We start from the raw sequence: 16,960 nt of genomic DNA, 5'->3' as shown, positions 1-16,960 counted from the left end.
ACCACCTTCAAACAACTGCCCTAATCCAGTTAAGATGTTGACCCAAGCATCAGACTTCTACAGGACCTTTTTGATCAAACACGCATCATCAGTGACGTCTTCCACTACAACTACCTCATCGCTTGAAATACAACTTGATGATGATGAAGAAGTAGGAGCAGGAGCAAAAGAAGATGATGAAGAAGTATAATCAACACAAGTCCTTAACTGGATTTCAAACTTCAACAAGTCAATCCCTTGTGAGCTGCAGTAGTGAATGAAAAACCTCAAGTCCAAATCGTGATTGATGACATTTGAAATCCCTTCTACAGTGTAACCAAAAAGAATGAGGTCTTCAGGAACATAAAGCCACTTTTGTTTCACCACACTTATCATATCCTTGACAGTAGTTGATCCAGAAACAGGATGCGAGACAATCTGATTGCAAAATTTGAACTCTGCAACAACCATCTTTGGACTGCAACAAACCATAACAGATAGTGGTATGCAGATAATATGGATCAATAATCACAGTTGATCCAATAAATACGGATCAACAATCACAGTTTTGGATCAACAATCACAATTGATCCAATAAATTTGAATCAACAAATACAGTTTTGGATCAACAATCACAGTTGATCCAATAAAACTGTGTAAGCAATCATAGTTTTGGATCAACAGTCATAGTTGATCCAATAAATCTGTGTAAACAATCACAGTTGATCCAATAAATCTGTGTAAAATATCACAGTTGATCCAAAAAGAGGTAGTTAAAACATGAATTTCAATGCAAACCAAAAAGAAATCAGTCTAAAACACCCTAAGCTACATATAGTATTACGTCGCACCTCACTCGTGGGGTACGCCCCCTCATAAAAATTAAATTCAATGTAGAATGTGAGAAACCTAAAATATAATCTACATTATCAACAAAATGAATGCATAATGATTAACTGCAATCTACCGAAGAAATAAAAACACAAAATACAAACATTTTGTGTTCAGAAATTTGGATCAACAACAACAGTTGATCCAAAATAAACTAAAAATCATCTTATTTTTGTATCAACAGTCAAGGTTGATCCAAAATAATATCAACATCTCATCAAAAACATAATCAGTAGTGTCTAAATTTCATCACAAACAAGATTCTTCAAACATTTCAGCATAAACATAAAACCAAAGTTGATGAACAGATCTAAGAAAAAAAAATCAAAAATCAAAAAATCAAAACGTACATGTTTAAGAGATGAATAAGGATCTCGAGATCAAACTATATCAATATCACCCAATCAAATCTAACAGAATAATCACGAAATCAATCTTCCCACATAAATCACGATCTCTGCAACATCAACAAAAAACTGAAATCAAAATTAAGGACATATAAATCTATGAAACGAACATGCAATCATCAAAACAACTTTATTAATCTTCAAATAAACATCAACATTACCAATTTGTTTCAGGAAAACAGATCTAGTGGTTTATGTTGATTAATAATAATTGAAAAACGGAATGAGAATCTCTGATTCTGTCAATTAAGATGAAGAATATGAACGAGGAGAAGAAGAATTCCAATATCTGTTTGCATCTCTCTTCGATTCAGTGAAAAAAATTCAAATTTTTTTCACGATTTTCAGCTCCCATCTCATCTGAAACTCTCTCTCTCTCTCAATTAGTTTTAATTCCCGTTTATAACTGAAATTTGATTTTCTAATTGAATTATATAGTAGGGGTATATTTGGAAGGCACTAATTCGTTATTGGGCCCCTGATGGGCTTGTACAAGGAGAGGGACATATTTATTATGTGATAAGGATATTTGTATAACCCATCATAAGAGGGACAATTATTCAATTACCACTATGATTTGGACGAGTTTTATATTGGACTTTCTCATGGTTTCGGGTTGGTTTAGGCCTGTTTCGATCAAACAGGCTTGGTAATGGAATTTGAATCGAAGAGACAAAGTTTTCCACGTATTTAAGTAAAACAAGGAAGAAGAGTTTTACCGGGTATGATATTCTAAACTTGAGAAGATTACGTGTGGCTGGAGGAATTAAACACGGCTTGGAAGGTGATGGCAATATGTTGGGGTAATTCTATGTACAACAGATGCATGGAGTAGGAATAGAAGTAAAGAATTTCCCGTAAAGAGTAAGAAAATACTCCCGAGATGATCATCATTATTGTAAGAAGATACGACATTAAATCGATAGTTTTCTCACATGTTTGGTATATAAAGGCCTAGGGGATGTCAGAATATGGGGACAGAGAGTTTTGGATAAAACAGGGAGCTACAAACGAAGAAATCAAGCTCTGCAGCAATTTTGCTGCTGCTTCCATTGAAGAAAAGAAGAGCGAAGAACATTGACTCTCAAAAACAGTCGCAGAAGGCAGTCATATTCAACAACAAGCAATATCTATCGTTTACCGATCCACTCGCAAATCGCAATAGAGTTTTGGCAACTGTACTTCCTTGGTCACTGAAGGTCAAAATCGTTGTAAGCAATTTTCATTATTTTTAATACAATGATTAGTCGATTTTCTTCCATATCTCTTCATATGAGTAGCTAAATTAATTTCTAGGGTTTTGGAGGAAGCTATTTCTCTATGAGTAATTCTTAATAATTATTTTCTTTGGAATATTTACTCCATTTAAAGTTTTTAATTGCATAAAAATTTTCTCTTCTTGTATGCTTCATAATAACTGTTTTTGATCGTCTTCGGCGGTCGATCTTTTATAAGTGAAGGAAAATTAGACTTTAGATTAACGACGAAAGTCATAAATTGATGAGATTGTAATTTTATATTCACCAAAGCATAAGATTGGGTTCGAAACTGCTTTGATATAATTAGGAGTATTATGTCCAAGTATATTTATTGAGCTTACATCATAAGAAGTAGTGGAATCCAAACCCTAGATTCATCTCTCCTTGGTAACGAAAATCAAAATTCATTAGTTTTTCTTTTATTAATCTTAAACCAAATCTCTATAAAAAGTCCGAGCAACGAATCATTTTCTTAACACTTGTAAAACTGCATCATTCAACATGTTTACTTATCCGATAAACCTTTTAAATGTTCTACATCTGGTTGATCAACCCTGTCTAAGTCGTATGAGTGAATAACCTCCCCATGTAATACTTCAGTGAATTTAATAAAAAAATATCTTTAGTAACAATACCTCTACATCAAGACTCTCAGCTGACTGGTAAACGCCTTCTTGATCAACATCAAGGGTGGATACCCCTCCCTTGTTATTGCTACTTACTTTGTCAACATCATCAATTCCATTATAAAGAAACTCTACATTGAGGTTGAAGTTCCTAGGTGACCCACCAAGTCCTTCCATTCTTATAGAAATCATTAGTTGATAGTTTTCATGGTTATAACACTCATCACAGCTATTACTAATGTCATAACATCGCTCAGTCAAACTCATAAGTGTTGGTAGATCAAGCTTGTTGTCATATTTAGTTGATCAAAACTACAACTTAATTTATAGTCTACTAGATTTAGTCTCAGACTTGGAATAAATCATGGTAGTTGAATATCAGAATTCCACCAATCGACTTTGAAGATTGAAGAATTGTGAACAATAGCGTCAACGGAAACTTAATCAACAAATGTATCGAAAGGCTGACTATCTGATTCGCTCAAATTATTCTAACATTATATCTACCGAGACATGTCATATAACTTTATTATTATGATGAACGTTGCAAAGAATAATTAAAAAAATATAGAACTTGTTGCATGATGGACGGAGAATAATTCATTAAAGAAGATTGGAATCCTTCGGGTTCTGAGGAGTATGTTCCCAAATCTTAACTTGAATATTAGGTCAAATACAGTGTAGCCTTTTTTCTTTTCTTTTTCTTGTTTTACAAAATGTACCCCGTTTTTGTTTTTTTTTTGAAATTTACAAATTTAATCTTGTTTTGACTTTCTTTCTTTTTTGTTGAAAAAATGGTAAACGACAAGTTATCCTCCACGTGGACAGTTAAACATACCTAAAAGGACTGTTTAGTTGTCGTAGTTTTATTGGACTTAAAGAAAACTTTTATCGAACATGTTATTTGCAGACTAATGGTGAGCAAGATATAAGTCTTTGTTGATGTCTTAAGGCTCTTTATTTTTCCAATTTTCCCTGCAAATACGAACAAGATACAAATCCAACAATTATAAACATATACAAACTCTACAAAACCACCTATCTAAGACATCCATCTCACAAAATTAACGGCAATAGCTCCTCTTTGAACTGTTTTTTTAGCTTAAAAATGAAAACTAAAAAAAGGAAATAAAAAAAGAAAAACTCATCAATAACTCACCAAAAAGAAAAAGTAGATTTGAGAAACTTGTTTTGTAGTTGAGAGTGGATTCAAGACCGATCCTAAGTATATGACCGATCACATGTGAGGACAAATCCCAGGACCAATCCGGACTAAGTGAAATCCAATTCTATATTTTCGATAGGTTTGATATCTTCAGGTTTCTGCAAACATCAGAATGTACACGTATTGAACTTGGAATGTTCGTAACATGTCGACCAGGTGATTTGAACATGTGTTAAACTCATATATCTTAATGTTCAAGTATTTTATTTGATACTCAGGGGAAAATTTTGGACTTAATTTTCAATATTTTTTAGATATCAAAAAATATATGCTTACCATATCCCAAATGTTTGCATATCTCTAGTTACTAATATCCCAAATATTTGCCTATCTCTAGTCACTATATTGGTAAAGTATATCATGTATGCTACTTAATATTAGTTGTCAACTAAGAGGGACATCAGTTTATTAGTTGAAGTACAATTATTATTATTTTCAGTTCGGAAATAATATTCTTTGCATATCTTTAGAAATTTTCGGAATTAATTATACTTTCCTTTCCAAACAATATTTTGTCATAATATTGTAAACAATGAAGTCTTGTATTCTTACAAAATCATCCATTGAACACACTACTTAATTAATTGTATGGCAAACCAACTCATTGATAGAGAAGAGTAATCTAATTAAATTAAATCTCTTGCATTGCCTTCATTTAAAGTATTTTTTGGGGATCAAGAATCTTTTAGTAGTACTGTTGGTGGGAAATGAAAATCGTATTTTTACATTAGTTTTCGATTGATTGATTTGATTGACTAACGGTGTAATTATCCTTGATATATCAAACTTGTATATTCTATTATCCTTCTCTTCTGATATAAGTAACTCAAGTTTTTTTGAGGATTGACTATTACAGATATAGCGATTCAAGATTTGTAGATAGAATTTTTGATCAATCAATATTAACATAGTTCATTCTGTGTTTGGTGTACATCGGTTACTTTGAAGATTGAAGACTTTTGTTTTTCTGGGTTCAAATCTTATGTATGTTGATAATTAGTATGAATTAAGTTTGTGCAACGGTTACTTTGAAGACTTTCATTTTTCTGGTTTCTGATCTTTGTAATTTTTCTTGTACTTGATTATTTGGGATCCTAACAAGTAGTTTATCTCAATAGACTTAAGATTTGTTATAAAGATTGAAAAATTGTCTAATTGTTTCCCCTCGTATAGTTGATTGGATAGAGCTTGTTTACTGCGATAGATTATTTCGATAATCATTGTCTTGGTTTGATTTTTGACCAAACAAGTTTATATTGAATAAACGGAAGATCCTTTACTCTACATAAATCTGTGACCAAATTGTGATTTAGAAGATTCATAAATGAGTTTGTTACTGAAACATATTTATTCCTTTGATGTTTCTGAAAATGAGAGGGTGCCAAGTACACCACCAATTTTTTTGTTCGACAACCTGTATGGACAAAATCTAATACAATTGCAAGCACACCAACATAATGATCCTTGACAATATATGTATATAAAGTTTATATCTCTATATATTCTCATTCAATATGTATATACAAAGGAGTCCATGAACCTGATTGTTAATAAGAGTACTTAGACGATCCCAAAAACCAATATCCAAGATCAATCTAGTCGTATCCAAATAATCCAATCGGAATTCTACCAAGTAATTCAAATTCTACAAGAAACAAGTCTCGTAATCGATTAAGATTGTATGAACATATATACTAAGATAGAATACGTACTTCTTGCGTAAAATTTATTATAATGATAAAAAACATAATGCGGAAAAGGAAAAACACAAGACACCAAAAGTTTTGTTAACAAGGAAACCGCAAGTGCAGAAAAACTCCGGGACCTCGTCTATATTTGAACACCAAACTGTATTAAGCCGCTACAGACACTAGCACATTATCAGACTTCGGACTGGAATGTAGTTGAGACTGAATTTACGTCTCTTGAACCTCACAAGGCTCAACACAATTGATTCACTTAGCTGACGTCATTGACAGCCTAAGAGTTGCTTCTACCTCAGTGAAGACTTTTGATGCCAGTCTTCCACTAATAGGTAAGCTTATTTAACTTTCCTTTAAATCAAAGATTAAGGCTTGGAAATATGTTTGCGATAGACAAGTATAGCAAACCTAACAATCTGGAACACTTAAAATCACTTAGATGAGAAACCTGGATCTTTTACCACCTATCAAGAACAATCTTCAAAAAATCACTTAAGAACAATCTTCAGATATCTATCTTGAGGAATCACAAAGTCTGGACTAAGAGAACTTTGCGGTTTCTATATATCTTTCCTGAAAGATATTACAAGAACCTCGATAACAGAAAAGCAAGATCTGGATACATGAACTATCAAGGTAAAGATACTCGGACCTGGATTCACGAATCCCCAAAGCGAAGTCTTTCAGTCGTAAACCTAATTATTTTTCTCAAAGGAAACCTAGGTTTATAGAGGACGACTCTAGCTATCAACTAGGATACAAAGTGTCAGGTATGGAATTTCCCAGTTGAAAGAGCATCTGTATATACAGTGGTCTTGATTCAAGAAAACACTTTTGGTCTTGAAAATACAATAAAAGAATATATACAGTGGTCTGGTTCTGGAACCGTGTTTAATGACTGTTCGGTTTGGCAAGTATGCCATTGAACAATAAGCAAATTGATGTTCATTAAAACACCTAAGAGTATAATCATGATGCACACACATAAGTATTTAAGTGATCAATGAAGTCTTGGAAGTGTTTAAGAGAGTCATAGCAATGCTAAACATATTTAAAAAATAATTCTTAATTTGAGCATCTGCTAAATTCTGTTGGGACCATTAGTGAAACGGTTCGTGAACTGTAAGGCTAACTTTCACGAATGGAAACAACATTCTTCTTCTGCAGTAGAATAAGCCACAAAATTCTGCAACTTGTTATTTTACGCTCTGTGACCTCCCCAATCACCTCTGTTAGGCCCCCAAACTCTTTTATATACTCGCAAGACCCCAAAATCTCTTCAGTAAAAGCGAATAATCCTCTCAATCAATTATGCCATTCTCGGGAAATATTTTTCTTAATTATTTTCTCCACGTGTCTGCAGCAGCTGAGAATCATCCAGTCACGTTACATACACGTTCAGAACCTGTTAAACACACTCTATCCTCAAGCAACTCCCAAATATATCACAACCAAATTCTGATAATCTCTCTAACTATGTTTTCTTGCAAACCACATAATGATCCCTTTTAATCGAAATAAAACTCACTACCATCCCTAGCTCGGTGAAACAGGTTGATACGAGTCCAAGTCCAATCAAAAGACCACAAAAAAATCGTTCAGAATCAAATCAAATATTTCTGCATTTAAAAAAGACTTTCCCGCCAAAAACAGTTTGAACCTGTGAAGAAGGATGTTCCCCTATCTAGTCTTGGTGTGCCTACAACAATAGGGGTGCCCTCATCCATTTTTGGGTGCCTTTATCAATTTCTTCGGGTGCCTTTATAACTTTTCCTGGGGGTGTAAACATCACATTTTGCAAATCCTTAAAATTTGCAATATATACAATTGTATTCCAACTCGTTTCACTCATAGTATGGCAACTAAGATTAGCTATCATACATCCATGTACTTGACTTATATGTAGAAATTATAGATACCCAAAACTTTGGGATTTGTTAAGCATATAATTTGATACCAAAATTAGTATTGAAAAATCGGTTTCCAGTTCTTTGAGTATCATGAATATACCTGAACAATACGATATTTGAGTTTAACACATGTTCAAACATTATGTCGACACTTATGAATATTCTTGGTCTAATTTGTGTGCATGTCGATGTATGCAGAAACCCGAAAACAACAATAGACTAGTCGAAATTGTAGAATTGAATCAGACATAGTCATGATCGGGATCAATGCTTGCCACAAAGATCAGTTCTATCCAGGAATCGGTCCTGAATATTTTTCAGATCCTCCCCAAAATTAGCAAGGGTCCCCATTTTTAGATGAGTTGCCTCCCAACATATGTGAGGATGGGGTTTTTGTGTGGTTTAAAACCTCGATTTGCTTAGAATTTTTATATAAAATTTATGTTATAATTGAATGATGGAAAACATCAACATATTGACCCTGTTTTGAGGTTCCATTATACTGTGTGTAGTAAATTAAAGGAGTATTACAAAATACTTTTCTATTTTGAAGGGAAAAAAGGCTACTACTAATAGATTACCTCTTCAAATTGAGATTCGACGAAACAGGTGAAAGGAGAACCAGCATCGCACCATCCAGTAACATTCTCATGTATCAGACTGACACAAAGTAGGTGCTACAGAAATTACACTTTTAGGTACAGCAACAAATTTCTTCCAAGTTTAACGAAATTTCCTTAATTCTTCGCACAAGAAAATAGATACTCCATGGAATATCACTGGCCACTGGGCCTTTCGAGGGATATGCCAAATAGTTGGGGATTTGAGCCAGGATTACCACAAAGTTGTGGGAGACTGCATTTGCCACAGGAGTTTTATTATTATTTTAATTGCCATAGGAGTATTCACAAAATCAAAACATTACATAACAACGAAACATCCAGAGGAGGTCTAATTGTTCAAAGTAAAAAAAACATTTCCCTTAAAATACCGTGTCTTCCAGGGCGCATTCCTCCGCAGTGAGTGGAGGGAGTTGCCTTGTCTTTCGCCTCACATTACACTTGTGCCATTCGCTCTTGAAGTGTTCCCGGTATTGCTTGATGTCTCCTAATATGAACACATGGCACGTATTGCATTTGTTCAGCTTCACCTCGACCACTTCAGCGTTTAGCTTCTTCTCAGCAGCACCATCATTAACCGTGGAAATAGACTGTTTTTGTAATCTCTCACTCAATTTGATGACATCCAACTCTGCTGTGTGATGACATGGTTCAACGACGTCCTCATTACCATCGTAGTAATCAACATTGGCATCCTTCTCAAAGTGCACTGACACTGCAAGTATTTCCACCCTACCATGATAATTCCTAACCAAAGCATCACAATCCCGGAATAAACTAGGTGCAATCTCACAAACCAATGCCACCAGCTGATTTCCATACTCATCTTGCGAAACAATTTCTGCATTCCATGCATTGAGCTTTTCCATCAGAAAAGGCAAACTCTCTTCAGGTACGACGAGCTTTAACCTCATTGGTGTTCTTTTAATGGGATAGTGCTTCTGAAGCTCACGGATAACTTGTATGGCCTGTTTCTTTGGTTTGTCATGCGGATCAACAGAAAAATGGATTTCGCGCATAAGCCGCTCAATCATACCAACACTATACGGACGTTTTGTCTCTGAATTAATCGTTTTCCCCATGACTATGGTTGCAATATTCCGGAACTGAGTTGATAATTGAGTATCTCTTTCCATCCCTCCGACTTGAAGCTCTCCTTTCAGCAAAATCTCCATGCAAATCGCTGATATGTCGTCTGTTCCAAAATCCCACGACAAATAACTCGAGTTAGCTATTACTCCTTTTAGACAGTATGCGACTGCAATACTTCATCTACATCTTTTTCTGCTCCAGAACGCCATGAGAGGACTTTGTTCTTGAAACAAGCAACCTCGAATCGCTTATAATTCTTCGTGTAACGAACAACCGCAATGTTTGTCAGTTTCTTTTGGCCTGCTGGTTTTATACTATTTCCCTTTCCTCGTTTAGACATTTTGTCTGTAAGAAAGAGTGCAATAACAAATAGCTAACAATTGAGCAAATATCTTCAGTTGATCTTCCTCTGCTCCCATATTAGACCCCTCTTTATATAGACTCCAATTGTATCTGGAAGTACTAGATTAGGAAAAGGAAATCATCTGAGAGTTAGGAAACCAATTAAGTCTGGGATAAGGAAATCCTAAATTACCATAAACCCAAAAATAGAAAACTGTTTAGGCCTTTAGGGTTTTAATTCTGTAGAAGATGGTAGTGGACCGGTCGGTTGGACTGGCAAACTAGTAAATTCTTTTAGAAAATTTGAACAGAGTAACTCGTCCGGTCTGACCAGTGAGTCGATACCGATTGATCCAAGTGAGTTTTAAGTCGGTTTGAACTTTGAACCAGTAATCCATTTTTCTTCTAAAATTGGGTCCAAGAGCGTATCTTAGTGGTATCCCATCAACTCCAGTAAGGAGGAAGTCAGGAATCCGATCCCCACACTAGATAATTTAGTTGTACAGAGGGGTTTGACGTGGTTAGGTATAACAGTGGGGCTAGTCTAGCTGGCTGGATTTGGCCTTGTCATTTAGCTGCCAAGTTTGGTTTTCCAAACATCAAATTACACTTTGTTTGTTTGGATTGGACTTTACTAGTTAAATCCGACTTATCGTGGGATGTCATTTATTTTTTCATTATTCTGATGTTGACTCATTGTTTAACTCGTCTCATATATCTAACTCGCAAAATAGAGAATCATCAAGCGGTATGATGGTTTTTATGTTCCCGTCCACTGTGGAGGTAGGGGTATGAACCCCATAATTGCCGGTATCCACCCCAATTTAAGGAGTTTGAAAGTAGTCTATGGACCACTAGTCTGAGTTAAATACCAGTGATGCTAGGAATGCAAAAACCCTTACATGGTGTAGGAACTAATAAAATTAACATCGATGCTTCTTATTGTCACTTTTCTCATAATAGAGGATATGGTCTAATATTTAGGGATTTTGCAGGTGCGCACTTAGTCTCGAGGTGTGTGGTCTTCAATGGAGCTTCTGGGTCTGAACATCTGGAATGCTTTGCAGTCTTAGCGTCTATCAAACCGGCGCTCAGTTGGACTTTAAGAAGATTATTATAGAGGCAGATTGTCAGGCTCTTATCAAGTGATCCATGGAGAAGAAGCAGATGTTCTATGGGAGTACAGAGGCATAGTTGAGGATATTTCTTTTCATTTAGCTTTGTTTGAGAGTTGGTCTTGTTTGCACATAAATAGGTTAGCTAATAAGTGTGTCTATGAATTAGCAAAATATGCTCGTAAAGAAGGTATCTCAAACACCTAGTTAAGGGATCATCCTAACTTCTTGTTAAACCTTATTCAACATGGCAGTGCTTAAGCAATATATTGTTGGGCTTTTTAATAAAGTAACCACCTTTTTGAACCATATTTAAGAAACTGGCCGTTTTTTTGAAAAAACGGATTTAGGTAGTTAACTGGCTACGTGGCAGTTAACCTGCTAGGTAAAAGACGACTTAACCCTCGTCTGAGTTCGTAACCAAACCAGTATCGAGTCAACTCGGTGACTCATTGCAACGGTCGGATTTGTAACGATTGGATTTGTAACGGTCAGATTTAGCTTCATTCATATAAATTAGGCCCTGCAGAGAAGAACCATAGTATTTGTCATACTCAACAGATCAAAAAAATAAAAATAAATAAGACATGAGACAAAATGAAGTAAACTCTCCAGGCAGCAGTAGCAGCAGCAAGGTAAGATTAAGATTAAAACAACCCCTAATTTCATGTTCTATCTGTGCATAGGGAATTCATGATCCAAAGGTATGTCCTTGGATTTATTCCAGGTGCAAATATATACCATGTAATGGTATAAGGCAACTATTGTGTTCAAAAGCAAAAGAAACAAACGAAAAAATGTTTTTGAAGTGTTCAATTCCAACCTGTCAGTACTTTGAATGGTTTGACGATGCCATCGATCCTGTCAAATGCAAGATGGTGAAATTACCAGTAGAGAATGGTTGTTACGCTTGCGGAGAATCTGGTCATTGCTTCAAAAACTGCCCACTGCAAAATCAAACCTGCAGCAAATATCACTGCAAATCAAAAATGGAGATGAAATTTTGCAAGAATGAACACAACAAGAACATAGCATACCTCACTTGTACAGATTGTGACGGTTTTAAATGGGTCTCAGATGAAGTCTTCATTGCTGCAAAAAACAGAATTATGCATTCAAGTTTACAACTTAATGCTATATGTAAGGAACTCAACAATCTGAAAATGTAACCTGCAAATGTACTAATAAACAACCATCCACTTTTGATTCAGCATTAATTCAAGTCTACAAAAGAAAAAAATATTGTCTTCTTAAACACAAAAAATCAGAAAACGGATCTCAAATCATTTCTTCTTAGCCTTTCCATTTCCCCTTCCCTTTCCTTGTTTTATATTCTGAGATACAGATCCAATGCCAAAGAAGTTCTGATAAAGGTTATTTATTGTAGAGGGTGGAGTAGAAGATGGTGCTATAGATGGCAGACTCATAGGTGTTGTGGAAGCTGGAGTAGAAGATGGTGTTGCCAAAGGCTGACTGCCAGGCCCTGTAAAACATTCACCAACAAATGATGCCGTTCTCTTCTTCTTGTTTGACTTAGCTGCACCCCTAACTCCGGTGGTCTGACTTGGCTCTATGTTGCTGAAGGTGAAGCTTTGTGCATCACATTCAGTCCTTTGCCTCTTTGCAGTTGGATTAGATCCCACTTCACCACCAGCACATGTTCTTTTGTTGTGGTTAGTAACATTTCCACATTTCCCACACCTCCTTTTTGTCTTCTCAACACGAGGTTCATCATAACTTCTTACCCTCTTGCTCTTGGGTCTTCCTGGTTTCCTACTGTGAGGAGGGTTCAAGATCTTCTTGTTCATGTTTGGCTGCAAGAAAACAAATGCACTTATATTAATGTAGTTGAGAATATAAATAGGGCATATAGTTACAAATTTAAGAAGAAAAAGTACCTGGACCCATTCACTTTTATCATCTAGTGGTGCAAAAGTTGGTGCATATGTGGCCTTATAGTTCTCCACTGAATAGTAATCACTGCAGTACCTGCTCAAGCAGAGTATGTAAAGGTTAGTGCTAGATACATTTAAGGCCTAGAAATTGCATAAATAAGTTCTGAGACAAGGTACAGATTTAAAAAAAGAGAAATCTTACTTTCTCCATTGTGGCCTTATGCTATGCAATGCACTCACTGCATGCATACAGGGGAACCCCCTCAACTGCCACTGCAAACAAGAGCAAGTCTTGGCAAGTATGTTCACTGTGAACACAGAATTCTTTGGACTAGTCACCATATATAACTCTCCAGCCACACAAGGGTCAACACCATAGTCAGTCACAAATTCCAACATTTTCTTAATCAATGTAACAGCAGTAGGAACCAAATTACCATCTACCCATGATGCAGATTCAGTCCTCCTATTGTACCATGTACCCATCACTAAGTTAGCATACATTATTCCTATCATTATAATTGGTTTATTTCTCATCTTGTTGATCATATTGTTAAAAGACTCTGAAAAATTGTTGTTCATATGTTCACAACAGTGAATAGGGTTAAAAAAGGCCCTGGACCATGTAGCAGGATCTTCTCTACTGAGATAAGCACCAGCTGCAGCACTCTGTTTCACAATATTGTCAAAATGTTCCTGCACAGCCAATCAAAAACTAGCTAACTTGACTGTCAAATAGTGCATAAAACCAATAACAAAGAACTGTTGTGAACTGTCAAACCTGAAAATGCTTTTCTTTGTATGCTTTTGCTGCATTCCATAAAGAACTGTATAATTCAAGACCCTTGTAATCCTTCTTGAAATTTTTGTATAAATGTCTGCATTTTAACACATTGCAATTAACATAAGGACTTTATCTGATCTGACAAACAAAAGAAACAAGAAACAAAGTTAGACAAGAAAGTTACCTCCAACAGTATCTGTGGTGATGGCCAGGGAACACTATACCAACAGCTTCCAATAAACCTTTTTGCCTATCTGAAATGAAAGCCACTTTCACTGGATGTGCTAATATTGCATCCTTCAAATGCTTCAAAAAAATGATCCAATTTTCCTTTGTTTCAGCTCTGCATACCATAATTCCTAACATTACTAACCCATTCTGTCCATCAAGTGCAGTTGCAGCCATCAATACTCCCCCATATTCCCCTGTTAGATGGCAGGCATCAAGCCCTATAACTCCCCTGCATGCTTTTCGCCAACCCCTCATTGCAGGTTCAAATGAGAGTGTCATGCTTTCAAAGGTGTTATTCACTGTGTCAAAAGTGAACTTAGCAACAGACCCATCATTGCATTTTGTAAACATCTTGCAGAATGCTGGTACTTCATTGTAACTTTCTTTATAGTTCCCATATAATGACTCTAAAACTAGATTCCTAGCCTTCCATGCACACTGATATGGTATATTTACTCTCTTTTCAGCTAAGAAGTCTTCCTTGATTTTATAAGGGTCTGGAACAACTTTTTTAGGCTTATTCTTCATCTGATCAAGAACAAAATCCTTTACAAAATGAGGATCAGCAGATCTATTCCTATTTTGGGGATCCCCTTCACACTTATGTTCCAAATTCACTTTCCTAAGAACAAAAGTCTTCTCACCCTCTTTCTTGCTAGCATACACAAACCAAGGACAATCATGTTCTGTTTTAAACCTACACTCAGCCTTAATTCTAGAGGGAGCACTTCTATCCAAAATATATTGACACTTATTAAGAACACAATAACCCTTGAGATGTTTCTTAAATGCTTCCTTATTTGCAAATCTAGTTTTTACCTCCATTTTGCTAGGATCTACTGGAGTAAAAACTTCTTCTTCAGGGAAAAGATCTACATCATGCTCACCCTTCATGTACTGACCAAAATCATCATCAAAGTCATCCATGTAAGCAGGTCTTTCATCCACATCCTTACCTTCACATTCAAGATCAACATCAGTACCATATAATAAGTTACAAATTATAATAAATGAAATCAGTTATAAATGAAATATACCTTTTTCTTTGCCTTCTTTTTCTCCTTCTTCTTCTTCTTCTTCTTTCTCTTCTTGTTCTTCTTCATCTGACCCATACTCAATGTCTTCATCACTGGCATATACTGGAGGAGCTTCTGGATTCTCAATTGGGTGACATTCATCTTCTTTGGTGTTTTCCAGCTGAATATTGTCCACATCTTCAACAAACTTAACTTCATTTGTAGCTTTTGACTGACTGCAACCACTGCTACTAGCCTGAGAATGTTTGGACATGGGCACATCCATGAAACTCAGCTTTCTTGATGCACCTTCAACTGATTTATCCACACTATTTAGCCTTGGGGATCTTCTAGGGGTGGTTCCCTTACTAACTGTCTTCTTCTTTGGTGTAGTCTTTGGAGTCCCAAACACTGTGTCTTTCATCCCCATCCACAAACATATACATCCATCCTCATTTACAAAAGAATCCTCCCAAAAATTATCAAAATCATCATTGTTTAACAATGGCAGTGGCAGACATTCTTCCTTAAACCAATATAAATTAAACTTCTCTTTAACATCCATAGACAAACCCTTATACACCATATACTTAAGTGTCATCAAGTCTGTTTCATCTCTATGGCAATCAGGAAATACCAAAGTCTCATTCTTTGGCTCCGCATATACACTGATATTCCTAAATTTGAACTGACTGCAACACAAATGAAACAAAATCAGATATAAACCTATGAAAACCCAATGAAAACCTAATTAAGCAATATTACTTAAAATCAAACACCCAATCACGAAAATTAAACCCCAATTAAACAATAAAAATTTGGTTTCAAATAAACCCTAATTACAAAGGAAAAAAAACAGAAACCCTGAAAATCAATCGATCAATTAAATTAATTAACTATCAATACAATGATTTTCATCATATATTAAGTCACGGGTTTCGTTAATCTTACCTTGATTCAGACTGTTCCAATCCCGGTTTGTACCTCATCTTCACTGTATCACCACTATCTCTGAATCCCTAAATATGTATAACTTTTCTTCCAAATACACTCTGGTCTTTCTGCTAACATCTATGTCTTCAGCAAAAACAACTTCTTCTTTTCAAACAGCTTCAATACCTAACCCTAGTTTCAGAACGAGGGAGAAGAGAACGAGGGAGAAAGAGAACGAGGGAGAAAGAGAAAGTGTGGTGAGAGATTACACCACACGGGTCTTTAAATGGGCAAGGGCACAGTCGTAAATTCTCCTACCGAGTTTGACTTATTCAACGCAGCTGACCGATCTGGTGGGCCCAGGTGTCAACTCTAACAGAAAGGCCAGTTTCTAAAAGAATTTAAAAGTTTGGCCGGTTTATTAATTATATGGTTTGAAGCAGGACACTTTATTAATTTGCCCTATATTGTTTTGTTTGTATAAAAAAAAGGACCACTAGTATAGGGTTTCAAAAAAAAAAGGAAAAAAAAACTCGAAAACATTTGAATCAAATATAATTTTGAATGACTGAACCTGGCTAGTTGGACATATATCTAATTGAAATCACATATTATTTAACAACTTTTGAGTCAGATATAATAAATCATTGTACAATTAGACACATATCTATTTAAAATCGGATCATGATTAATATTTTTTGAATAACATACAATAAATCAGTTCCAGAATTCACATATGCAATGAGCGAATTCAGATCCAGGAAAAGGAAAAAAAAACAATATATTAATTTCACAACTACCACCGTATATGAAACCGAACTATTATTTTGAGATGGAAAGAGTATTATTTTAACAGCCGCCCTTATCTTTTCCAAATTACAAAAGCCATAGATTACATCACAAAGACCCTTGAGTTGTCCCTTTATGCTAGG

The 16,960-nt window shown here is 35.4% G+C and overlaps 1 protein-coding gene and 1 pseudogene across 1 annotated transcript; both read right to left on the bottom strand.

The window, feature by feature from the left end:
• Positions 1–8,787: 8,787 nt before the first annotated feature.
• Positions 8,788–10,114, bottom strand: LOC113277922 (annotated as a pseudogene).
• A 1,746-nt stretch (positions 10,115–11,860) lies between these two features.
• On the bottom strand, positions 11,861–16,084 carry LOC113279778. The gene is made up of 8 exons (XM_026528445.1): positions 16,047–16,084; positions 15,117–15,787; positions 14,033–15,035; positions 13,846–13,942; positions 13,267–13,760; positions 13,068–13,158; positions 12,207–12,983; positions 11,861–12,130 (listed from the first exon to the last, which is right to left on the bottom strand). The coding sequence occupies exons 1-7, from the start codon at positions 16,082–16,084 to the stop codon at positions 12,453–12,455; spliced, it is 2,925 nt and encodes a 974-aa protein (XP_026384230.1). The 3' UTR covers positions 11,861–12,130; positions 12,207–12,452.
• Positions 16,085–16,960: the final 876 nt, after the last annotated feature.

Source organism: Papaver somniferum, chromosome 5 (genome assembly GCF_003573695.1).
Source record: "Papaver somniferum cultivar HN1 chromosome 5, ASM357369v1, whole genome shotgun sequence".
NCBI classification, from domain to species: Eukaryota; Viridiplantae; Streptophyta; class Magnoliopsida; order Ranunculales; family Papaveraceae; genus Papaver; species Papaver somniferum.
This window is presented reverse-complemented; position numbering and strand designations above follow the sequence as displayed.